Source organism: Coregonus clupeaformis, chromosome 18 (assembly GCF_020615455.1).
Source record: "Coregonus clupeaformis isolate EN_2021a chromosome 18, ASM2061545v1, whole genome shotgun sequence".
Lineage (NCBI taxonomy): Eukaryota > Metazoa > Chordata > Actinopteri > Salmoniformes > Salmonidae > Coregonus > Coregonus clupeaformis.
Window position 1 is genome coordinate 11,893,059 of NC_059209.1, and position 26,468 is coordinate 11,919,526.

General features: G+C 43.9%; 1 protein-coding gene across 1 annotated transcript in view; it reads left to right on the plus strand.

Annotated features, from left to right (window-relative positions):
* Positions 1-297: 297 nt before the first annotated feature.
* The window catches only part of ak5l (adenylate kinase 5, like), a 31,843-nt gene continuing 5,672 nt past the window's right edge, over positions 298-26,468 (plus strand). Inside the window, exons 1-6 of the mRNA XM_041904160.2 lie at positions 298-447; positions 1,970-2,125; positions 5,037-5,223; positions 22,263-22,442; positions 22,543-22,715; positions 23,234-23,347. Coding sequence (XP_041760094.2) covers positions 2,066-2,125; positions 5,037-5,223; positions 22,263-22,442; positions 22,543-22,715; positions 23,234-23,347 — 714 coding nt within the window. The 5' untranslated portion in view covers positions 298-447; positions 1,970-2,065. The remainder of the gene's footprint in view (positions 448-1,969; positions 2,126-5,036; positions 5,224-22,262; positions 22,443-22,542; positions 22,716-23,233; positions 23,348-26,468) is intronic.

The window sequence follows — 26,468 nt, forward strand, 5'->3', positions numbered from 1 at the left end:
TCCTTTCTCTGAGCTCTACGGACAATTCCTTTGACCTCATGGCTTGTTTTTTTGCTCTGAAATGCAATGTCAACTGTGGGACTTTATATAGACAATCACTTTACAGACACAGCTCGACCTATTCATGACTGAGCTTGTGAACAATATAGCCAGAATCTGACAATACAGTACGTTCATTACATTCTCTCTCTAGTCGGAAAGTGTCTATGCCATGATCAGGATAGCGCAGAGCCGGCGGATTTGACAACACTTCCGGTAGCCACTCATCCAAAAACTAGGCATCACATGTTCATGGAATCCAATCGGCTGCTATAGCATTAGCTAGCCTAGCATGCTGATGACAACTAGCAGTCATTAACAACTAGCAGTATTTCAATGTTCTTGATTTGTCAGTTGGGATAATGGGATAATTCGGAGTACACTGCCATCTCTCATCCCTGGTTTGAGGTACGTTTTCCATTCCATATCTCATGCCGGCTCCGAGCTGTCCTGATCGTGGTATAGCCGTGTTCTGACTAAAAATACAATTTTATGAACGTATAGTCGGATTCTGGCTAATGATCAATACTGTAAGGAGACTTTTAAATATGTTATGAACATCTGATATCACCTAATATGATTTCCTCATAGCACTGCAACGTATTGGCAATATCAGACTTTTGTTTAAAGTTATTTTGTTTTTCGGACAATGTTTTTTTCCGACATAATTATCTGACTGTTTATTCACGGGAGTGTTACAACAGAGTTTATGTATGTTATATTAACAAATGTAATGCATCTGTGGATGGTTATGGATTGCAAATCAAGATCTTTTTTGGAAACTCAATTTAAACAAAGGCGTATGTAGTTTAGGTCTACCTTTACATTGTAGATCTATCAATTCATTCTATAAAATAAATGCAATAATAAGCACTAGTTCTGAATAAGCACAGTAGTTCTGAATAAGCACTATCTGAATAAGACTGATGATCAAAAGTTTGGTTATTCCACTTATCAACAGAGAATAGAATTACACTTGGTCTTATTGCACTGTCCTTCTTGTGAGGTGAGAAACTTGAATAGAGGTGTGCAGAGCAAGTTACACCACTCTAGCTTGTATAGCTATTGAGTGTTACACATCCCTGGTCTCCGCTACTCACATAGTTGCTACGAAACCAATAACTAGCCTACGGATATTGTTGCACTCACTTTGTCTAGGGGTCCTATGCCTAGTTACATGGTCTGTAACCTGAATGAATGTGTGCATTTATGTGAGAAATCAGTATTTGAGGACCATATATATATATATATATATGCCATTTAGCAGACGCTTTTATCCAAAGCGACTTACAGTCATGCGTGCATACATCTTTGTGTATGGGTGGACCCGGGGATCGAACCCACTACCTTGGCGTTACAAGCGCCGTGCTCTACCAGCTGAGCTACAGAGGACCACGATGTTGGACACACGTGTGCCCAGGGAGACAGCAACATTGCCTTAGGTCCAGGGCCAGCTCTGTCTTGACTCCTTTGTGATGGCGAACCCAACCAGATTGTTATGTTCAGATGGTGACGGAAATAAATATATACAAAAAGGACACCTACAAACAGGCATGCCTAAAACTAAAGATTCAAAATCAAACAAAAGGCCTCTTGACCACCAAACCAACCAGCAGCCTCACAGCTTGCAAGCTAGGACACTGACTGACAATCACCTTAATTGGCAGCACCTGATGTGCTTATCAACCAGGCTCAGCACTTGGACAATGTTGCTACTGCCCCCTGGGGGAATGGAGTATGGAAGTGGTAGTGAGTTGTAGTGTGCTGTCTAAACTACCTAACCTATTCCCTAACATAATTGTTGCCTGTTTTTTCATGTGTACTTACTTGACATTTGATTTGTTTGTGTGATTTAGAATATACAAAAACATATATTTACAAAATACATTCTTACCGACACTTTTGTTACATCTGTCAATCATTGCTACAGTGCCCTGGAGCCGGCGCGGCATCCAGTGGACAGCGTGCAAGCCTGCGAGGAGAGGACAGGATAATACAGGCTCCAGTCTGGACAGGAATATAAAGAATGAACACCAATGACGCCAAAGAATACCTTTCGAAACATCAGATCCAACAACTATGTGAGGTATGGTAGACTTGCTGGTTTTGATAGAGATAAGGCATTTCGGTTCATTACAGGTCATGCAAAAATCCTTGTGAATGTATTTATATTTGACCAATGAATTAGTGAGTCTGAAAAGCTATCAAAATATTGATAATAATCAGGGGGTCTGTCTTTGTGTTCTGCTCTGTGAATAAAACATGTTCTAGTAGCATATTCTAGATACTCTGGTACACTTCTGGTAAACTAAAAGTTCATTACAAATAAGAGATACCACGTCATCATAAACTTGGAAGAATTGTGATTAATATAACAATAAGAAGTGCTGATAGCTGTTAAAACAAATTTACAAGTCATTTGTGTCTCAGGCTGTTAGGTATAGCTAATAATCCAAAGATGGATGGATAGATAGATAGATAGATTGATTGAGAGTGTGAGAGAGAGAGGGGGGAGAGAGAGACTGCGAGAGGGGAGAGTACATTGTGCACATTACCTTCTTGAATAAACATCAAATGAAACATCTCTACCCATAACAAGCTTCACGATAGACCTGATTCATAGTAGAATTTTAAGCAAATTGTAAATTGCTCATTCATGTTCTAACCACAAAAACTCATTCAACATGGTTTGCCTAATCAGCTCTTTTGTTTAAGATTGATACATTTGATTTGAGAGCGCGGACGTTTTAGCATGTACATGCTAGACTGACTGTCACCAAGACAACTAGAGTCCTGTTACTGCATCTGATGCATCATACACATTCATAGCAGGCAATGGAGACCTTGAGAGAGAGAGAAGAGAAAGGGAGAGAGAGAAACATCACAATGGCAAACACAGAGCAAATAAAACCAGCAGTAGGCTGAACGAGCAGTGATTAGTAATAGTGTTTGTCTGTGTACATTCTAACCTACTGTATTCCTCAATTTTTGTTTTAAACATATGCTGAATTTACACCACTATCTAGAAACAGTACTTTTAAAGGAATATAATAAAGTTGTCCCTCAGTTCTCCATGGCGGCAAAAAGGAAATATCTGCAACATACAGTACCAGTCAAAGGTTTGGACACACCTACTCATTCCAGGGTTTTTCTTTATTTTTACTATTTTCTACATTGTAACTATGAAATAACACATATGGAATCATGTAGTAACCAAAAACGTGTTAAACAAATCAAAATATATTTTATATTTGAGATTCTTCAAATAGCCACCCTTTGCCTTGATGACAGCTTTGCACACTTTTGGTATTCTCTCAACCGGCTTCACCTGGAATGCTTTTCCAACAGTCTTGAAGGAGTTCCCACATATGCTGAGCACTTGTTGGCTGCTTTTCCTTCACTCTGCCGTCCGACTCATCCCAAACCATCTCAATTCTGGAGGCCAGGTCATCTGATGCAGTGACTCCATCACTCTCCGTCTTGGTAAAATAGCCCTTATACAGCCTGGAGGTGTGTTGGGTCATTGTTAGTCCCACTAAGCCCAAACCAGATGGGATGGCGTATCGCTGCAGAATGCTGTGGTAGCCATGCTGGCTAAGTGTGCCTTGAATTCTAAATAAATCACAGACAGTGTCAACAGCAAAGCACCCCCACACCATAACACCTCCTCCTCCATGCTTTACAGTGGGAACTACACATGCGGAGATCATCCGTTCACCCACACCGCGTCTCATAAAGCCACGGCGGTTGGAACCAAAAATCTCAAATTTGGAGACCAGACCAAAGGACAAATTTCCACCGGTCTAATGTCCATTGCTCGTGTTTCTTGGCTCAAGCAAGTCTCTTCTTCTTATTGGTGTCCTTTAGTAGTGGTTTCTTTGCAGCAATTCGACCATGAAGGCCTGATTCACACAGTCCCCTCTGCACAGTTGATGTTGAGATATATCTGTGACTTGAACTCTGTGAAGCATTTATTTGGGCTGCAATTTCTGTGAGTAATGATGTAATGATGGACTGTTGTTTCTCTTTGCTTATTTGAGCTGTTCTTGACATAATATGGACTTGGTATCTTACCAAACAGGGCTATCTTCTGTATAACCCCCCTACCCTGTCACAACACAACTGATTGGCTCAAACGCATTAAGAAGGAAATAAATTCCAGGTGACGATCTCATGAAGCTGGTTGAGAGACTGCCAAGTGTGCAAAGCTGTCATCAAGGCAAAGGGTGGCTATTTGTTTAACAGTTTTGTGGTTACTACATGATTCCATTTGTGTTATTTCATAGTTTTAATGTCTTCACTATTATTCTATAGTAAAAGTACAAATAAAGAAAAACCCTTGAATGAGTAGGTGTGCCCAAACTTTTGACTGGTAGTGTATGTCTACAGATCACCTTGAAATCCGAAGCCTGGATCTGTGCCAATGAATGAGATTTGAAAATGAGATTCTGAATAATTGAATCATGACATTCTGTTTCTTTCCACTACGTAGCACACTGCAGCTGTGTTTTTTTCGCACCGATAATTTATTCACGTTTATCCCAGAGATATGCTACCCTTGATGATTGACATGTAAATATCCAGTCACACAACGCTCTAAATGAATTTGCATCACAAACAGAGAAGTTCTGAGGAGGGAAAGGGGATATATTTATTTTTATTCAAGTCCATCTCTCTGAGAGGCCTTAAACGAATAGGGCAAGCATATTGAATCAATTTGCAATTATCATTTCTTTCCAGCTTCATTATGTCTTCAGAATGAATTGTTTTAGTGTTTTACATGTCTAGATGGGTTTTAGACAGATACAAATCTACAGGGATACATTTTTCATTGGGATTATTTGGTTGTTGAACTGTTTCTACTGGCTCACCTTATCAATCTGTTGTTGTTGTGTAAATGGCAGGAACCTTTGAATTCACAAAAACAATAAAAAAGTTATTGTCATATTCCTTGAACTGTATCTCCTGTTGAATTGGCTTTTTTCTCTCCCTAATAGAGTATGCTGACTGGACTGATGTACCATCGCCCTGAGGACCCCGTAGGCTTCCTGGAGAACTGCCTGCAGAAGGTGCGCGAGCTTGGAGGGCCTGAATGTGTGTCCTGGGACACCTTTATGTCCCCTGAGCGAAAGCCACTACCCCCAATAAGCATGGGACATGGGAAGAAAGCTAGCTGCAAATTGGGTAGGTTGACCTGATTGATAACAAAATAAATGTAATTTCTATCCCATAGTAATTGATTTCCATTCTCTGAATCTGAGCGGTACAATTACCTCAATTCCCTAGTTGTTATTCTTAGAGTAAATACTAGGGCTGTCAAACAATTAAAAAGTATAGTTAATCGTATGGTTTTCTGTGTGATTAACTGGATATTTTTGTTGTTTTTAAAATTGTTAAAATTTAACCCACATTTTTTTTTAAACTCACATTGGGGCCAAGGTATAATGGGTCCATACTTGCGAACTTAAGCAACCATATCAATTTAAAACAGGTTTTTCGGCACGAAATGGATATCAGCCAATTAAAATAGTCGATTTACTTGCATGTGACAGAAAGCTAAATTGTAGCTGACAGAAAGCTAAATTGTAGCTGGTGCCATCAGATAACATGGCACATGTTAGCCCTATGCTAACCTCAACAGGTGGCACTGATTTTATCCTGGCATAAAGTCTTCATCAGCCTATCAAATATCTTAGACTTCATATCCACCAACCAATGGCATTTTTTAAAATAGGTGAACCTTGGCTTACTAGAGGGATATTTTAAACCTACAAATACAAGGTTTACTTTTGTTCCGTTGGTCTGTAACAAAATGTTGTGTGCCAATATTGCATTGATTCATCAAACATTTTAATGTTTTGGCACAAAATCCCACATTTTTGTTTATCTGTTTCACACACATCCATATGCTTTTATGAAGAAGAGAAAAATGAGGTCCTTACAACATTTATCATATATAAAAACAAAAATAAAAACCTAATTTTTTTGTCAAATAGCAGTCATGTAGGCTATAGTTATCATAATTGCTTCTAGGTGGCACACACTGCTAAAGCGGTTGACTGAAAATCAGTAGTGCACTTGAACTGTGGGTTCGAGCCACCCTCATGTTAAGCTTTTTTTGTTGTTGAGGAAAGAACTGTTCACTACCGGTCCTTGATGCTCGATTCAAAACACGTGTCGAAGTGGATGATTATAATAATGCATAGCTTATAAAACGTTGTAGGCATACATGTAAGTGTAGCCTACATAACAATAAACTAATGACAGCCAAGTGTCTTCCTACATTGACTGTCGATTTAAAATACTTATTTAAAAGAACTGTGATACTGCAATCTGTAGGATGATAATTACAATCATACTGTACACTTTGCAATGCTCGTCCTTCTTGAGTCAAATAATGCATATGTGACAAAAAAAAGCTTATTCTAAAATTGCATATAAAATGTTGTAGGCCTCCATTTAGGTGTACACGTCCATGTAATATAGCCTATGCAATATGATTATTGGGCAATAGCAGTGTGTTATGTGAAAGGCACAAGAAAGAGGTAGCTCGTTATAAAATTAATTCATAATCTTCATTTTCAAGCTGTTGGCTGTAGGAGTACCATTTCAACACACTAACAGAAGTAAATCTACATTTCAAAGGGGGGGGGGGTCTCATGTGAGATTCGAACCCTTGCCACAATATGCGACAATTACGTGGACTAGGCACTTTACACAGAGAGCAATTTGACCAGTCAGTCAAATACACATGATAGTTGATTTGATGATCAGAACATGCTGTAAGTACAGAAATCGTTTGCTCAGTGGGACATAATATCCAACTAGTCAGTGACAACCGTGTGGAGATTGGAATTTGTGACAGCAACTATGTGAATCTTATTACAGTTATGTGAGCTTATTAATAGTTTGTAGCTCAAACCATTTGGACTCTACAGCCATTTCTGTAAAAAGACCCGGCCCGGGCCCCTTCGGGATCCGCACCTGTCTCACAAACACAGCTATAGCGCCGCCCCGATAATCACTAATGGTTGCTACCAACGGATGCAGAAGAAATAGAATAATCCAATGGTACAATCCACTGAACAAAACTATAAACGCAACACATAAAGTGTTGGTCCCATGTTTCAATAGCCAAAATAAAATATCCCAGAAATTTGTCATATGCACAAAAAGCTTATTTCTCTCAAATTTTGTGCACACATTTGTTTACATCCCTGTTAATGAGCATTTCTCATTTGCCAAGATAATCAAATCACATTTATTTATAAAGCCTTTTTACATCAGCAGATGTCACAAAGTGCTTATACAGAAACCCAGCCTAAAACCCCAAACAGCAAGCAATGCAGATGTAGAAGCATGGTGACTAGGAAAAACTCCCTAGAAAGGCAGGAACCTAGGAAGAAACCTAGTGAGGTACCAGGATCTGAGGGGTGACCAGTCCTATACAGTGTATACCATCTACACTCGCCAGTTTTAGCCTCAGCCAGCACCATCTTCAGATTAGCCTTTACGTCAGTAGCACTGCCCCCTGGTAAACAATGTAATGTATGATTGCTGGATGATTCTTTTTAAGTCTAATATTGCAGGTAATAGAGTCGCCAATGACTAGGGTTTTCAATTTGTCAGAGCTAATGGTGCGAGACTTCGGCGGCTCAGACCCCGTAACTGGTGGAGAAGAGACCTGAGAAGGCTCGTGATCTGACTCCGACTCGTTGCTTAGTGGGGAAAACCAGTTAAGCGACTGCAATAAGAAGGCATAATGTTACTTAGCTTTTTTTTCAACCGGAGGAGGACCTGCAGATCTATGTACAGATAAAGTGTCCAGGGTGAAAAAGTTGAATAAAAAAAAAGTGTGAGGACAAAATTAAGACCTTGGTAAACTTGTTAAATACAGAGTTTGATTAAATAGTTATTAAGAGTAAAAAGCGAAAATGTTTGGCAGGTAGCCAAGTAGCAACAAACAGTACAGCAGTACGGAGACAATGCGGTGTGGCATATCAAGAAGCTGATTACACAGCATGATCATTACAGAGGTGCACCTTGTGCTGGGGACAATAAAAGACCACCCTAATATGTGCAGTTTTGTTACACAACACAATGCCACAAGTTCTGAGGGCGTGTGCAATTGCCATGCTGACTGCAGGAATGTCCACCAGAGCTTTTGCAAGAGAATTGAATGTTCATTTCTCTACCATAAGCTGCCTCTAATGTCCAATTTGGCAGTACGTCCAACCGGCTTCACAACCGCAGGCCACATGTAACCACGCCAGACCAGGACCTCTACATCCGGCTTTTTCACCTGCGGGATTGTCTGAGACCAGCCACCCGGACAGCTGATGAAACTGTGGGTTTGCACAACCAAATAATTTCTGCATAAACTGTCAGAAACCGTCTCAGGGAAGCTCATCTGAGTGCTCGTCATCCTCACCAGGGTCTTGACCTGACTGCAGTTTGATGGCGACTGGCACGCTGGAGAAGTGTGCTCTTCACGGATTAATCCCGGTTTCAACTGTACCGGGCAGATGGCAGACTTGCGGTCAATGTTGTGAACAGAGTTCCCCATGGTGGCGGTGGGGTTATGGTATGGGCAGGCATAAGCTATGGACAACGAACACAATTGCATTTTATCGATGGCAATTTTAATGCACAGAGATACCGTGACGAGATCCTGAGGCCCATTGTTGTGCCATTCATCTGCCGCCATCACCTCATGTTTGGGCATGATAATGCAGAGCCCCATGTCGCAAGGATCTGTACACAATTCCTGGAAGCTGAAAATGTTCCTCCATGGCCTGCAAACTCACCAGACATGTCACCCATTGAGCATGTTTGGGATGCTCTGGATCGACGTGTACGACAGCATGTTTCAGTTTCCGCCAATCAGCAACTTCGCACAGCCATAGAAGAGTGGGACAACATTTTACAGGTCACAATCAACAGCCTGATCAACTCTATGCGAAGAAGATGTGTCACGCTGCATGAGGCAAAAGATGGTCACACCAGATTCTGACTGGCTTTCTGATCCACACCCCTACCTTTTTTTAAGGTATCTGTGACCAACAGATGCATATCTGTATTCCCAGACATGTGAAATCTATAGATTAGGGCCTAATTAATTTATTTCAATTGACATTTCCTTATATGAACTGTAACTCAGAAAAATATTTTAAATTGTTGCATCTTGCATTTATATTATTGTTATGTGTAGATCTAGCCTAGGCTATTTATCCATGTTGTTCAACATGAACTCACAAGCTGTTACTACTAGAATTGAGATCATTTGCTTAAATCTTTTGACCTGAGAACTAATAAAAAAAACAGTAGCTAAATGGAATGCATGTCCTGTTCAGATTAAAATCATTGTGAGAAATTAGATTTGAATCAAAAGAGGCATTCAGCCATGGCATTGTAAACATTCTCGTTTGCGTTAGCATAACTCATTTATGCTGTTATCTAAAGAAACGGCTGGGAATGTGTTTATGGTTGAACTTTCTGTAAGATTTCCTTCGAAATTGTTGCTCAAAGCTGCATGGATGTTTAAGCACCAAGAGAGACAGACACCTATACAGCAGCTGCTAGCTGCCAAGACCGAGAGTAGGGACATCAAAGGTTCAGGCTGCTGCACAGGTACTATGGAAGCTCTAGTCTAGAGCACACAGTTATCATTATTGTAAAAAAAAAACTGTGAGTGTGCTTCCTTTACTAAATAAAAATATTGAATTATTTGGTCATATTTAATTATTTTATATTACGCAAATTTCTCCTATGTGGACAGTATGTGTTACTACGTTACACAAGCTCGAATTTTCACCGCATAAAATTGAGTGGAATTACACATCCTTTTTGCTTCAGATTGGTGATGTTAATATACACATTTACAGTCATCACAAATACATTAAATCGATTGCTTTAAACAGATTCATATATTTGGTTTGGTACCTTTTGATTTTGTTATACGCGCCTGTCCATCACAGGACTTAGAACGCTGTTATCATTTTTTAACTCAAATGGCACAGCACACATACACTTTAAACTTTAGCCCCCTGTTCTATTGATAATAACTTGATATCATTGGAAGTGATTCACAAAAATTGTCGTTACACTTCAATCAAAATGTGACACCTCAAAATGTAGCTACGGTGCCTTCAGAAAGTATTCACACCCCTTGAATTTTTCCACATTTTGTTGTGTTACAGCCTGAATTTAAAATGGATTGAATGTAAAAAAAAATGTCACTGGCCTACACACAATACCCCATAATGTCAAAGTGGAATTATGTTTTTCAAATTTTTTACTAATGAATAAGAAATGAAAAGCTGAAATGTCTTGAGTCAATAAGAATTCAACCCCTTTGTTATACCAAGCCTAAATAAGTTCAGGAGTAAAAATGTGCTAAACAAGTCACATAATAAGTTGCATGGACTCTCTGTGCAATAATAGTGTTTAACAATTTTGTTATGACTACCTCTGAACCCCACACACACAATTATCCTCTGTCATGCTTGAATTTAACACAGATTCAACCACAAAGATCAGGGAAATGTTCCAATGCCTTGCGAAGAAGGGCACCTATTAAAAAATTAAGCAGACATTGAATATCCCTTTGAGCATGGTGAAGTTATTAATTAGACTTTGGAGGGTGTATCAATACACCCAGTCACTAAAAAGATACAGGCGTCCTTCCCTATTCAGTTGCTGGGAAGAGAGGATAACACTCAGGGATTTCACCATGAGGCCAATGGTGACTTCAAAACAGTTACAGAGTTTAATGGCTGTGATAGGAGAAAACTGAGGATGGATCAACAACATTGTAGTTACTCCACAATACTAACCTAAGTGTGAAAAGAAGGAAGCCTGTACAGAATACAAATATTCCAATACATGTATCCTGTTTGCGATAAGGCACTAAAGTAAAACTGCACAAAATGTGCCAAAGAAATGAACTTTATGTCCTGAATACAAAGTGTTATGTTTGGGCAAATCCTACACAACACATCACTGTGTCACGGTTTACTAAGCCAGAACCAAGAAGCAGACCAGGACAAGGTAAGTGGTGTCAAAGGTGAGTGTTTATTTAACTGATCCACGAGTGCTGCTGAATAATCCAGGGAACAGAGCGGGCGGCGTGGATGAGTTGTTGAGGGTGCAGTAGTTGGTCCAATGATGGCTCGGCAGTCGCCGACCATCAGGCAGAGGTTGGGTGAAGGTTCCGGACGAGTGACTGCAGGGAGAACAAAACGGAGGTAAGCATACAACAAGCAAACAAGGTGCAAAACAACAAAACTAATGCTCTAAGCTCTAAGACTGATCCGCTGATAAACATACTGTTCATGGCTAACGATCCGGCAGGGAATGGATGTTAGGCCAGAGCCTAAGAAGGGTGATGATCAGGACCAGGTGTGCAGATTGCTGATGGGATGCAGGTGCGGAAATCAAGAGAGCTCCCGCCTAGCAACGTTGCCCGGCAACCAGGCAGGGAGCGTTCCAGAGCCCTCGGGAAACTGGAGATCACGAGCAGAAAAACTAGTACACAGACAGGACCCGACTCAGACTGCCGGGATCGTTACAGTACCCCCCCTCCGACGAACGCCACCGGGCGGACTCCCGGAGCGCCAGGATGGAGGCGGTAGAAGTCACGAATGAGGTCAGCATCTAGGATCTGTCGCCGCGGAATCCAACTCCTCTCTTCAGGACCATACCCCTCCCAGTCCACGAGATACTGGAAACCCCGGCCCCGCCGTCTGGAATCCATGATGCGTCGCACCGTGTAGGCAGGACCACCTCCGATCATCCGAGGAGGAGGAGGAGGAGGCGGAGGAGGCAACAGAGGACTGAGGAAAACAGGCTTGAGGCAGGAGACATGAAAGGTGGGATGGACTCTGAGCGTCCTCGGTAGTTTGAGTCGAACTGCCACCGGATTGATCACCTTCTCCACCACAAACGGACCAATGAACTTCGGTAACAACTTCCTAGACTCAGTCCGTAAAGGAAGATCCCGTGTGGCCAACCAGACCCTATCTCCGATGGTATAGGTGGGAGCGGGGATCCGGCGACGATTCGCCTGGAGCTGATACCGGTCCGAAACTCTAAGGAGTGCCTTTCTGGCCCGATGCCAGGTCCGGTGGCAACGACGAATATGGGCCTGAACAGAAGGCACTGAGAGCTCCTTCTCCTGAGAAGGGAACAAGGGAGGTTGGTAGCCATACAGGCACTGGAAGGGAGACATCCCAGTGGCAGATGTAGGGAGAGTATTGTGGGCATACTCAACCCAAGGCAACTGAGAGACCCAGGAGGTGGGGTTGGAAGAGACCAGGCAGCGTAGCGTGGATTCCATCTTCTGGTTGGCTCTCTCCGCCTGACCATTAGATTGGGGGTGAAAACCAGATGTGAGACTGACTGTAGCTCCAATGGCCAAACAGAAGGACTTCCAGACAGCAGAGGTAAACTGAGGGCCACGGTCGGAAACGATATCACTGGGCAACCCGTGGACCCTGAAAACCTCCCTAACCAGGATCTCGGACGTCTCCGAGGCAGAGGGAAGCTTGGCAATTGGCACAAAGTGGGCGAACTTGCTGAATCTGTCCACGATAGTCAGAACGACCGTGTTCCCCTCAGAAGCGGGCAACCCAGTGACAAAGTCCAGGGCCAGATGCGACCATGGTCGCCGGGGAATAGGAAGGGGGTGAAGTAGTCCAGAGCTGGGCCGATTGGTACTCTTATTCTGCGCACACACTGGACAGGCAGCAACATAACCCCGAGTATCCTCGGCCATGGCAGGCCACCAAAACGTCTGCGAAGAAACGCCATCGTCCGAGCCACGCCAGGGTGACAAGCCATCTTGCTGGCGTGGGACCATTTGAGGACAGCAGGACGAACCGACTCAGGCACAAACAACCGACCGGGTGGACCGTTACCGGGACCGGGCTGCGTCCGAAGGGCCGCCATCACCTCCTCCTCAATCTTCCACCTAACAGCTCCCACGACGCAGTTCCGGGGGAGAATTGTCTCGGTCTTGGACCCACTCTCCTCCGTCTTGGAGAACATCCGGGACAAGGCATCCGCCTTGCCGTTCTTAGATCCAGGTCGGAACGTCAGGGAAAAATTGAATCGTCCGAAAAACAACGCCCACCTGGCCTGACGGGAGTTGAGACGTCTAGCCGATTGCACGTAAGCAAGATTCTTGTGGTCAGTCCAGACAATAAACGGTTGCTCCGCCCCCTCCAACCAGTGGCGCCACTCCTCCAAGGCAAGTTTCACCGCGAGAAGCTCCCGGTTACCCACATCGTAATTCCTCTCCGCAGGCGAAAGGCGACGAGAGTAGTAGGCGCAGGGATGGAGTTTACTGTCCGTGGAGCATCGCTGCGACAGGATGGCGCCAACTCCCACATCATACGCGTCCACTTCAACGACGAACTGACGGGCCGTGTCCGGTTGAGAGAGAATCGGTGCGTTGGTGAATCGCCTCTTCAAATCCAGAAACGCTCGATCCGCCTCCGGATTCCACTTGAAGGTCCTGATACTGGAAGTCAAGGCAGTTAACGGAGCGGCCACACGGCTGTAATCCCGGATGAATCTGCGGTAGAAATTCGCAAACCCCAAAAAATCTCTGGAGCTGCAATCTCGTACCGGGCTGGGCCCATTCCAGAACCGCTCTAACCTTCTCCTGGTCCATCCTAATCTCTCCCCTGGAGATGATGTACCCGAGAAAGGATGTCGTGTGGGCGTGAAACTCGCACTTCTCGGCCTTCACGAACAGGCGATTCTCCAACAATCGCTGCAGAACCTGCCGGACATGCTGGACGTGGGTCGGAAGGTTCCTTCGAGAAGATCAGAATGTCATCCAGGTAAACAAACACAAAGAGACCGATCATATCTCTCAGGACGTCGTTCACCATACTCTGGAATACCGCTGGAGCATTGGTCAGTCCAAACGGCATCACCTGATACTCGAAGTGACCCATCGGTGTATTGAAACCCGTCAACCACTCGTCCCCCTCTCTGATCCGGACCATGTGATACGCATTGCGTAGGTCTAGCTTGGTGAACACCGTAGCACCCTGTAAGGAGTCGAAGGCAGAACTCATCAAGGGCAGGGGATACTTGTTCTTGACCGTGATGTCATTCAACCCCCGATAATCAATACACGGTCGAAGAGAGCCATCCTTCTTACCCACAAAGAAGAATCCTGCCCCCAGGGGTGATGACGAGGGACGAACGAGACCAGCAGCTAGGGCCTCCTTGATGTAGGTCTCCAAAGCCTCACGTTCAGGTCGGGAGATACTGTATAACCTTCCCTTGGGGTAGACAGCTCCAGGGAACAGGTTGATGGCACAATCATATGGTCGGTGGGGAGGGGAGTGACAGAGCCTTCTGCTTACTGAACACTTCCCCCAAATCGTGATATGTCTCGGGAACCAGGGACAAATCTGGGGGTTTAGCCTCAATCACCTGACTGGGAACCGAATGGGGACAGGCAGTCTTGAGACAGTTAGCATGACAATCAAGGCTCCAACTCGTTACCTTGCCCGTCACCCAATCGAACGTGGGATTGTGTTCCTTCAGCCAGGGGTATCCAAGGACCAGAGGAACATGGGAAGACGGCAGAATGAAGAATGAAATCATCTCCGAATGATTCCCCGACAACAGCATCTTAACCGGTTCAGTCCTCATCGTGATACGTGCCAGACTACTGCCGTCCAGAGTGGTAGCTTCAATGGCTTCCGGCAATTGCTCCTTGGAAAGCCCCAGCTGTTCCACCAACTTCGGCATCAAGAAAGCTTCCATCGGCACCTGAATCGATAAAAGCGTTAATCGCTAAGCTCTGATTCCTGTTCATAAGGGTAGCCGGGAAACGGGTCTGACAGAGGTATTGAGAGGTCGAAACTGGCTCGCTAAAAGTCCTCCCAACTTTAGCGAGCCGCGCAGTTTGACGACCGCCGGGAACCAGTGGCGAGGTAATGTCCCGAACCACCACAGTAGAGGCAACAGTTAGTCCTACGTCTGTGTTGGCGCTCCTCCTTGGTTAACCCGTGCCGCCCCACTTGCATGGGTTCAGAATCGGGAGACCGGACCTCTCCACTAATCCTGTGTGGTGGACGATGATCGACGTATTCTGGTCCAATCCCCGACCCGACTGGAACCTGAGAAGCTGATCGGTTGGACGGGACCCATTGCTTCTCCCCTCCTTCGCTCTCGGACTCGATTATCCACCCGAATAGACAAGGCTACCAAGCTGTCCAGGTCACTAGGCTCCGGATAGGAGATCAACTCATCCTTGAGCTGCTCCGACAGACCCTGGTAAAAGGCCGCTTGCAGAGACTCCTCATTCCACCCACTCTCCACAGCCAACGTCTTGAACTCGATCACGAAGTCGGCCACGCTGCGAGTTCCTTGGCGAAGCGAAAACAGGCGCCTAGCTGCGTCCCTCCCTCGGACGGAATGGTCGAAGAGCTTCCTCATCTCGGCCGTGAACCCCTGGTATGAAGCCATGCAGGGATCCTGTCGTTCCCAAACGGCTGAAGCCCACTCCAGCGCTCGACCACGCAGCAACTCAATCACAAAGGCTATCCTAGCTTTGTCTGTGGCATAAGAGTAGGGCTGTAGATCGAACACTAATCCACACTGCATAAGGAAGGAACGGCATCTTCCCAGCTCCCCCTCATATTTATCCGAGCGCCGGAACCTTGGGCTCACGGAAGGACGCAGCTCCAGAAGCGGCAGGCGAGATGGGTGAAACCGGTAGTGGATCCTCCACCGGAAACTTGCGCTGGTTCTGGACCTCCGTCAGACCGGTAGAAAGGTTCCGAACTGACAACGCGATCTCCTGTAGTACCGTGCTATGATGGCCCAACATCTTCTCCTGATGGGTAATGGCATGGCGAACAGAGTCCAGGTCCGCTGGGTTCATTACTGGCCGGATCGTTCTGTCACGGTTTACTAAGCCAGAACCCAGAAGCAGACCAGGACAAGGTAAGTGGTGTCAAAGGTGAGTGTTTATTTAACTGATCCACGAGTGCTGCTGAATAATCCAGGGAACAGAGCGGGCGGCGTGGATGAGTTGTTGAGGGTGCAGTAGTTGGTCCAATGATGGCTCGGCAGTCGCCGACCATCAGGCAGAGGTTGGGTGAAGGTTCCGGACGAGTGACTGCAGGGAGAACAAAACGGAGGTAAGCATACAACAAGCAAACAAGGTGCAAAACAACAAAACTAATGCTCTAAGCTCTAAGACTGATCCGCTGATAAACATACTGTTCATGGCTAACGATCCGGCAGGGAATGGATGTTAGGCCAGAGCCTAAGAAGGGTGATGATCAGGACCAGGTGTGCAGATTGCTGATGGGATGCAGGTGCGGAAATCAAGAGAGCTCCCGCCTAGCAACGTTGCCCGGCAACCAGGCAGGGAGCGTTCCAGAGCCCTCGGGAAACTGGAGATCACGAGCAGAAAAACTAGTACACAGACAGGACCCGACTCAGACTGCCGGGATCGTTACACACTGAGTATGTTTACATGCACAGTAATAATTTGATGTTAAACTGATTATGGCAGTAGGCCGAGTATGGCATTAGTCATGTAAACACCTTACTCTGCTTATCTTAAGCACTTTGAAATGCATCCTCTGTAAGAAATGTGCTATATAAATAAAGTTTGATTGATTGATAGGTGCATCCCCCTTGTGATTAAATGCTGGAAAATTTCAGCAAAGGATTCTATTGTGTAAAAACAGAATTTAGGTTGCCATTAAGCAAAACGTTTTTTGCACAGTAATCTATGTAAATGACATTTACAACAGTTTTAAGGCCCAAATCATGTAGCCATCACTTGCCTTCAGAAAGTATTCCTACCCCTTGACTTATTCCACATTGTTGTTACAGACTGAATTCAAAGTGGATTGATTATTTAAAAAAGAATAATGGGCAAATATTTTACAATCCAGGTGTGCAAAGCTCTTAGAGACTTACCCAAAAAGACGAATAGCTGTAATCGCTGACAAAGGTGCTTCTACGAAGTATTGATCAGGGGTGTGACTACTTATGTAAATTAGATATTTCTGTATTTCCTTTTCAATAAATTTGCAAAAATTTCTAAAAACATGTTTTCACTTTGTCATTATGGGGTATTGTGTGTAGGCCAGTGACGTAAAATCTATTTAATCCATTTTGAATTCAGGCTGTAACACAACAACATTTGGAATAGGTCAAGGGGTATGAATACTTTCTGTAGGCACTGTAATTGTATGTATGGGGTAAAGAGATTAGGTAGTTATTCAAAAATCACGTTAAACACTATGATTGCACACAGAGTGAGTCCATGCAACATATTATGTGACTTGTTAAGCAAATGTTTACTCCTGAACTTATTTATGCTTGCCATAACAAGGGGTTGAATACTTATTGACTCAAGACATTTCAGCTTTTCATTTTGAATTGATTTGTGAAAATGTTTAAAAACGTAATTCCACTTTGACATTATGGGATATTGTGTGTAGGCCAGTGACATAAAATCTAAATGTAATACATTTTAAATTAATGCTGTTAAACCATTATGTGGAAAAAGTCAAGGGGTGTGAATACTTTCTGAAGGAACTTTATCAATCAAATCTAGCGGTTCATTAAATCTCCTTATTGACAAAGATGTAACTGTTTTTTAATCTCAGTCAAAACATTTATCCTATCACCTTGTTTGGCATTGTAGCCTGGAGTCTGACTTGCAGAATGAAAAAAAAAGAGTTTTAATAGTAGTGAGCTAGCTTTTAATTTATTTTATTGTTTTTTTCACTGCCTGAAGATGCAAAAATGACTGTTAACATGAGTTTAGCTAACCGTTTAAGCTTGTATTTAGGAATGTATATATGATGCCCGGGGTGAAACTCTGTGGATTTGGAAACTAGAAGTGCTCCTGAGTAAAATGGACCCTCTTTTACTGCGACACAATGTACAGAAAATTGTGTACGGTGCAATATGTACGCCCAATATTACCAAAAAGGGTGCCGCTGTAAATTACATGCATCTTATAAAGGCTTCATAAAGCCTTCATAAAGCCTTCATAAACACTACATAAATGTGTTAAATATAATCTATAACCGTATGTCATGCTTTATAAAGGGTTCATAAATGTGGCATGACTGCCCACTTGTGGTGCCACTGGACAGTGAAAAACAAGTAAGTTAACCTTTATTTATTGTAATTTAAATTAGTTTGTAGTAGTTAAGTGTTGAGTTAGATTACATACTGTAGCTACCTCAATCGTTATTTCAAAATGTTGCTAGCCATAGGCTCAGCTAAATAAAAATCCAGCCATGTCTCAGTCACATCATGAGATTTGTAAATGAAAGAGGAATATAATAATATAAATCAAATGGAGTTTGCCATCTCCCCATTGAGAGTATTTCTGGCACAGCACAGAAATGTCCTTATCCAGATAGTGAGACAAAGGCATTTCCTAACAGACCTGCTAACTTTATTTGTTGTAACTTTTAAGGTTGGAACCAACATGCAGTACCTCCAGCAGGCAGAGAGGCATGAACCATTCATTCTGCCAGCTCAGGAACAAGCTACACTATTCACAGCCATGTGTAATATTCAATGTAATTGCATTGCTGGACTTCTTGAAACGTAACATATTTGTATTGTTTTAAAAATGTACAAATAAAAGGAAATGTATGGTTTAAATGTTTATTTGATACAAAGCCTTTATGTATGTGTTATAGATGACCAAAGGGATCTGACTTTAAAGTAAGTACAGCGTCATGCGATATAGTGTCTTTATGGATGTGTTATGAATGACCAAAGGTGTCTCACTTCAAACTAAGTATTACAGGACACTACATAAAGTGTCAATACATAATTGATTAATGTTCTGCTGATTTATGAAGGTGTTGGGTGTGAGGTATTTAAATGATCTGATGGACCTGCAAAGCTTGTGTGTGTGTGTGTGTGTGTGTGTGTGTGTGGTCCAACCTGAGACTACCGCACCAGTTATTCCTCTTCTGTTCCAATGCTGGAGACCAGGGCTTGATTACAACCTGTTACAATGATGCCAACATTCTGTGGCTGATCTTTCAGCGGGGGAGTGGGTGAATGTGTCAAAGACCTGACTGGGGCCAGCACCGTACAGTATGGCTCGTTATATTGTTGTGTGTGGGTATGTGTTCTGAGGAACTTGGTTCCAGAAGAAAGCCACTTTCCATTTCCTATATTGGGGGCTTTCATCAAGGTAAGTGTTTCTTGGTGTAACATCGTCCCCTGGCTATTGCTCACACAACGCATACAGCATAAGCCTGGGATATCAACTATTCAAAGTTGGCCTTAGTGGGAGTGACCATAACAAAAACATTCCCCCTGGTCGTCACTAGTTAACACAGTCACAAAGTCATAATTATGGCTACAACACTGCCCATTTCCAAAAATTATCTTCTTAAAATGTGTTTTTAAACCTATCCCTAACTAATGAAGGCCAAGTTTGATGTGTTGGTCCACCAGATCTTCCATGCATTTGGGTGAAAGTGTCTAGGAGCGAGATTAGGTGTAATGTGACTAACATGATTTCGCCTTAGAGCGTATGCCATCCTTCAGCACAACATGTCACCCTTCATAAAGCACTAATTTACACTACCAGTCAAAAGTTTGGACACACCTACTCATTCAAAAAAATTTTTTTAAATTTTTACTATTTTCTATATTGTAGAATAATAGTGAAGACATCAAAACTATGAAATAACACATATGGAATCATGTACTAACAAATAAGTGTTAAACAAATCAAAATATTTTATATTTGAGATTCTTCAAATAGCCACCCTTTGCCTTGATGACAGCTTTGCACACTCCTGGCATTCTCTCAATGTCACGGTTTCGGCCGAGGCTGCTCCCTCTCCTTGTTCGGGCAGGCTTCGGCGGTCGTCGTCTCCGGAGTACTAGCTGCCACCGTTCTATGTTTCTATGTTTGATTGGTTTTGTCTGTTTGTTACACCTGTTCATTGTTAAGTGTTCATTATGCGTCCTATTTAGTTCTCTTGTGTTTGGTCAGGTGTTGTGTGTAATTGTTCGATGTCACGTGTAGTAGTTGGTTCGCTGTTCTGTGCTCTCTGTATTTCGTTTTGTTTGAGAGAGTCCTGCACGTTGTGCGCATTTACTTTGGTTCTTACCAGTGTGCGTATGTTTCGCCTGTGGCCTGTTGCCGTGTTTGGCTTGTATTTTCGGACTTCACTAAAGACATCTGTTTCGAATCTCTGTGTGTCCTGCGTGTGATTCCACGTTACCTCTACACTCAACCCTGACACTCAACCAGCTTCAAATAACAGGTGTGTCTTCTTAAAAGTTAATTTGTGGAATTTTGAGCCAATCAGTTGTGTTGTGACAAGGTAAGGGGGTATACAGAAGATGGCCCTACTTGGTAAAAGACCAAGTCCATATTATGGCAAGAACAGCTCAAATAAGCAAAGAGATACGACAGTCCATCATTGCTTTAAGACATGAAGGTCAGTCAAATAGGAAAATTCCAAGAACTATGAAAGTTTCTTCAAGTGCAGTCGCAAAAAACATCAAGCGCTATGATGAAACTGGCTCTCATGAGGACCACCACAGGAATGGAAGACCCAGAGTTACCTTTGCTGCAGAGGATAAGTTCATTAGAGTTACCAGCCTCAGAAATTGCAGCCCAAATAAATGCTTCACAGAGTTCAAGTCACAGACACATCTCAATATACACTGTTCAGAGGGGACTGTGTGAATCAGGCCTTCATGGTCGAATTGCTGCAAAGAAACCACTAATAAAGGACACCAATAAGAAGAAGAGACCTGCTTGGGCCAAGAAACACGAGCGATGGACATTAGACCAGAGGAAATTTGTATTTTGGTCTGGAGTCCAAATTTGAGATTTTTGGTTCCAACCGCCGTGTCCTTGTGAGACGCGGTGTGGGTGAACGGATGATCTCCGCATGTGTACTTCCCACCGTAAAGCATGGAGGAGGTGGTGTTATCGTGTGGGGGTGCTTTGCTGGTGACACTGTCTGTGATTTATTTAGAATTCAAGGCACACTTAGCCAGCATGGCTACCACAGCATTCTGCAGTGATACACCATCCCATCTGTTTTGGGCTTAGTGGGACTATCATTTGTTTTTCAACAGGACAATGACCCAACACACCTCCAGGCGGTGTAAGGGCTATTTTACCAAGACGGAGAGTGATGGAGTCACTGCATCAGATGACCTGGTCTCCACAATTGAGATGGTTTGGGATGAGTCGGACGGCAGAGTGAAGGAAAAGCAGCCAACAAGTGCTCAGCACATGTGGTAACTCCTTCAAGAGTGTTGGAAAAGCATTCCAGGTGAAGCTGGTTGAGAGAATGCCAAGAGTGTGAAAAGCTGTCATCAAGGCAAAGGGTGGCTACTTTGAAGAATCTAAAATCTTAAATATATTTTAATTTGTTTAACACTTTTTTGGTTACTACATGATTCCATATGTGTTATTTCATAGTGTTGATGTCTTCACTAATATTCTACAATGTAGAAAATAGTAAAATTAAAGAAAAACCCTTGAATGAGTAGGTGTCCAAACTTTTGACTGGTACTGTATATCATATTCAACAGTGGGTTATGTCACATTTGACATTGGTGATTATGTCACACAGCAATGGCACATTTATGAACCCTTTATAAAGCATGACATGCGGTTATAGATACTTTAACATATTTATATAGTGCTTATGAAGGCATTATGAAGGCTTTAAGAAGCCTTTATAAGCTGAACGTCATTTAAAGCGTCACCAACTTTTAAGTTTCTCTGTAGAAAATATACATGATAGTAACAACTTTGTGTGGGCTTACAGTATTTCAGGCGAATTGAGGGCTGCCCTTGGGGCCACCTGCCTTGGGTCCAATGTGGTGCTGATGATCCCACAACATTCCAATGTTGGGCCCACATCCTACCAATGTGGGCAAGTTTGCTGGGGAAAAATTGGCTTATTTCAGGCAAAGTGAGGGCTGCCCTCACTAGATATGGGCTGCTCAAACTGGGTCAATGCCTTGCATGCCAATGTGGAGCCAATGAGCAAAGGCGCATTGGCCCAATGTGGGCAGCCTATGTGGGGACAATATTTTAGCCCACATTGGGCCCACATCATGCCAGTGTGAACATGTTTGCTGGGGAGTTTCAAACAAGGGACTACTATGGTTGCTTTGTTTGACAGTTATTTGACGTTCCTTTGACTTCTTTGTGGCAGACACCGGGCCTGTACCCGGACCCGGTCCCGGACCTTACCGTCGGTATGACCGCCTCACTCCCATTCAGGCCCAGTTCTCCATCGAGAGCGACTCAGATATGACTGAGTCCACTGGACTTATTCAGGAGTATGACGTTTTTGACCCCTCTAAGCCCCGACCTCACATAATTTTTGTCATTGGTAAGCTCGTGGCAACAAAGAAAAATAGTAATGATTCACCTTTTGGTTCCCTGTATTGTGTAAGCATAAAAATAACTTTTTAACATGTATTTTTGTCTAGGGGGACCAGGAAGCGGAAAGGGCACCCAAACTGCCAAAATTGCAAGCCATTATCGTTTTGAGTGTGTGTCTGTGGGAGAGATCCTGCGGAACCAGCTCCTGCACCATGCCTCTAGTGACAGAAAGTGGGAGCTCATCGCTAAGATCATCGCCAACGGGGAACTGGCACCTCAGGTAGGATGCCGGCTGTCACTACCTGGCCAAGCAGCAAAGACGGAAGTTCTACAATTTCTCTTCTAAAAATATTATTTTAAGACTAGCCCTAACGTTAACCTTAACCTAAATACCTAACCCTAACATTTTCAAGACTCAACTTTGCAGCATGGCCATATTGTGGGAACCAAGGATGCCATTGTTAGATAACGTGTTCAGGTTCAAGGTGCCCTGTGGGATTATTTAAGATACTCTTTGAAGAGATAGGGTTTCATTTGTTTTCAGGAATATGGGCAGGGACTCTGCTGTCCTAGCTTCAGGGAGAAGCTGGTTCCACCATTGGGGTGCTTGGACTGGGCTGAGCGTTAGCTGCCCTCCCGTAGGAGTGGGAGGGCCAAGAGACCAGAGGTGGCAGAACGGAGTACTCTTGTTGGGGTGTAGGGTTTGAGCAAAGCCTGAAGTTAGGGAGGAGCAGTTCCTCTTGCTGCTCCGTAGGCAAGTACCATGGTCTTGTAGTGCTCACTGTCCTTATTCTTCAGGAGACGACAATTGAGGAGCTGAAGCAGCAGTTCATCAAGCAGCAAGGTGCCAAGGGTTTTATTGTGGATGGGTTCCCACGGGAGATTGCCCAGGCATTTACCTTTGAGGAGCAGGTGAATGACATCTACCCTATTTCATCCATACTCTAAAAGTTTTGGTTTATCACCAGGGCAGCACCCTTTTTTGCTGCCATGTAGAACCCTTTTATGAATGTTCAATGTTGTCACTAAAGATCCCATGGCACTTATCATAAGAGTAGGGGTGTTTACGCCTGGTGTCCTGGCTAAATTCCCAATCTGGCCCTCATACCATCATGGCCACCTAATCATCCTCAGTTTCCAGTTGGCTCATTCATCCCCCTCCTCTCCCCTGTAACTATTCCCCAGGTCATTGCTGTAAATGAGATTGTGTTCTCAGTCAATGTACCTGGTAAAAAAAAGTAACATTCATTAGATGGTTCTGAATAGCACCATAAATATTTTTCACTGTGTAATATATCCTGGTAATTGGTGAATGATAAGTATGATTAAGTTTATCTCCTTTTGTATTTATTATTGTAATGCAAACATGTTTTGGAATGTGGGTGATAGTAATGTAATTACCTAACAACTCTCAACCTGAATCAACAACCCATTCAACCACCTTAAATGGAGGAGTTAGTCAAAAACGTACACGTTCATATACTTGTAGACACTGACTGTATTGGACTAGCCGTTTTTACTAACTGTTAGCAATTGAACAGCTTGATTAGTCACTCAGGCATGCTGGTGATACATTCCTTACTAAACCTATGACAAAACTGGTCTAATACCTTAAGCCTTAGGGCTCTATTCAATCCATATCGCATTAGCTCAGCGTTACAGAGTGATTTAAATTTCAAGTCTATGTCATTTCAGATTTAGATATGATAATTTATCACAAAGTAGTTTGGAAGTAGTGAGCTACCTTTTCAAAGTAACTATATTTTTCTTAATGGTAGCTTTAGTGTAGCTTAACTTCTTCCAGTGTGAAGTAATTTGTAGCTTGGTAAACTATATTTTCAGAGTAGCTTCACCAACACTGTGTATACACATGTATTATCGAACACTGCAAATTCTCCAGTGTTAAATTAACACTGAAAGTGTGGACCGGGTGCAAATAGTCCGGGTAGCCATGATTAGCTGTTCAGGAGTCTTATAGCTTGGGGGTAGAAGCTGTTGAGAAGTCTTTTGGACCTAGACTTGGCACTCCGGTACCGCTTGCCATGCGGTAGCAGAGAGAACAGTCTATGACTAGGGTGGCTGGAGTCTTTGACAATTTTGAGGGCCTTCCTCTGACACAGCCTGGTATAGAGGTCTTGGATGGCAGGAAGCTTGGCCCCAGTGATGTACTGGGCCGTACGCGCTACCCTCTGTAGTGCCTTGCGGTCGGAGGCCAAGCAGTTGCCATATCAGGCGGTGATGCAACCAGTCAGGATGCTCTCGATGGTGCAGCTGTAGAATTTTTTGAGGATCTGAGGACCCATGCCAAATCTTTTCAGTCTCCTGAGGGGGAATAGGCTTTGTCGTGCCCTCTTCACGACTGTCTTGGTGTGTTTGGACCATGATAGTTCGTTGGTGATGTGGACACCAAGGAACTTGAAGCTCTCAACCTGTTCCACTACAGCCCCATCGATGAGAATGGGGGCGTGCTCAGTCCTCTTTTTTTTTTCTGTAGTCCACAATCATCTCCTTTGTCTTGGTCACGTTGAGGGAGAGGTTGTTATCCTGGCACCACACGGCCAGGTCTCTGACCTCCTCCCTATAGGCTGTCTCGTCGTTGTCAGTGATCAGGCCGACCACTGTTGTGTCGTCGGCAAACTTAATGATGGTGTTGGAGTCGTGCCTGGCCATGCAGTAATGGGTGAACAGGGAGTACAGGAGGGGACTGAGCACGCACCCCTGAGGGGCCCCTGTGTTGAGGATCAGTGTGGCAGATGTGTTGTTACCTACCCTTACCACCTGGGGGCGGCCCGTCAGGAAGTCCAGGATCCAGTTGCAGAGGGAGGTGTTTAGTCCCAGGATCCTTAGCTTAGTGAAGAGCTTTGAGGGCAATATGGTGTTGAATGCTGAGCTGTAGTCAATGAATAGCATTCTCACGTAGGTGTTCCTCTTGTCCAGGTGGGAAAGGGCAGTGTGGAGTGCAATAGAGATTGCATCATCTGTGGATCTGTTGGGGCGGTATGCAAATTGGAGTGGGTCTAGGGTTTCTGGGATAATGGTGTTGATGTGAGCCATGACCAGCCTTTCAAAGTACTTCATGGCTGAAGACGTCAGTGCTACGGGTCGGTAGTCATTTAGGCAGGTTATCTTAGTGTCCTTGGGCACGGGGACTATGGTGGTCTGCTTGAAACATGTTGGTATTACAGACTCAGTCAGGGACATGTTGAAAATGTCAGTGAAGACACTTGCCAGTTGGTCAGCACATGCTCGGACTACACGTCCTGGTAATCCGTCTGGCCCTGCGGCCTTGTGAATGTTGACCTGCTTAAAAGTCTTACTCACATCGGCTATGGAGAGCGTGATCACATAGTCATCCGGAACAGCTGGTGCTCTCATGCATGCTTCAGTGTTGCTTGCCTCGAAGCGAGCATAGAAGTGGTTTAGCTCGTCTGGAAGTATTGTGTCACTGGGCAGCTCGCGGCTGTACTTCTCTTTGTAGTCTGTAATAGTTTCCAAGCCCTGCCACATCCGACGAGCGTCAGAGCCGGTGTAGTACGATTCAATCTTAGTCCTGTATTGACTCTTTGCCTGTTTGATGGTTCATCGGAGGACATAGTGGGATTTCTTATAAGCGTCCGGGTTAGAGTCCCGCTCCTTGAAAGCGGCAGCTCTACCCTTTAGCTCAGTGCGGATGTTTCCTGTAATCCATGGCTTCTGGTTGGGGTATGTACGTACGGTCACTGTGGGGACGACATCATCGATGCGCTTATTGATGAAGCCAGTGACTGATGTGGTGTACTCCTCAATGCTAGCTGAAGAATCCCGGAACATGTTCCAGTCTGTGCTAGCAAAACAGTCCTGTAGCTTAGCATCTGCGTCATCTGACCACTTTTTTATTAACCGAGTCACTGGTGCTTCCTGCTTTAGTTTTTGCTTATAAGCAGGAATCAGGAGGATAGAGTTATGGTCAGATTTGCCAAATGGAGGGCGAGGGAGAGCTTTGTATGCGTCTCTGTGTGTGGAGTAAAGGTGGTCTAGAGTTTTTTTTCCTCTG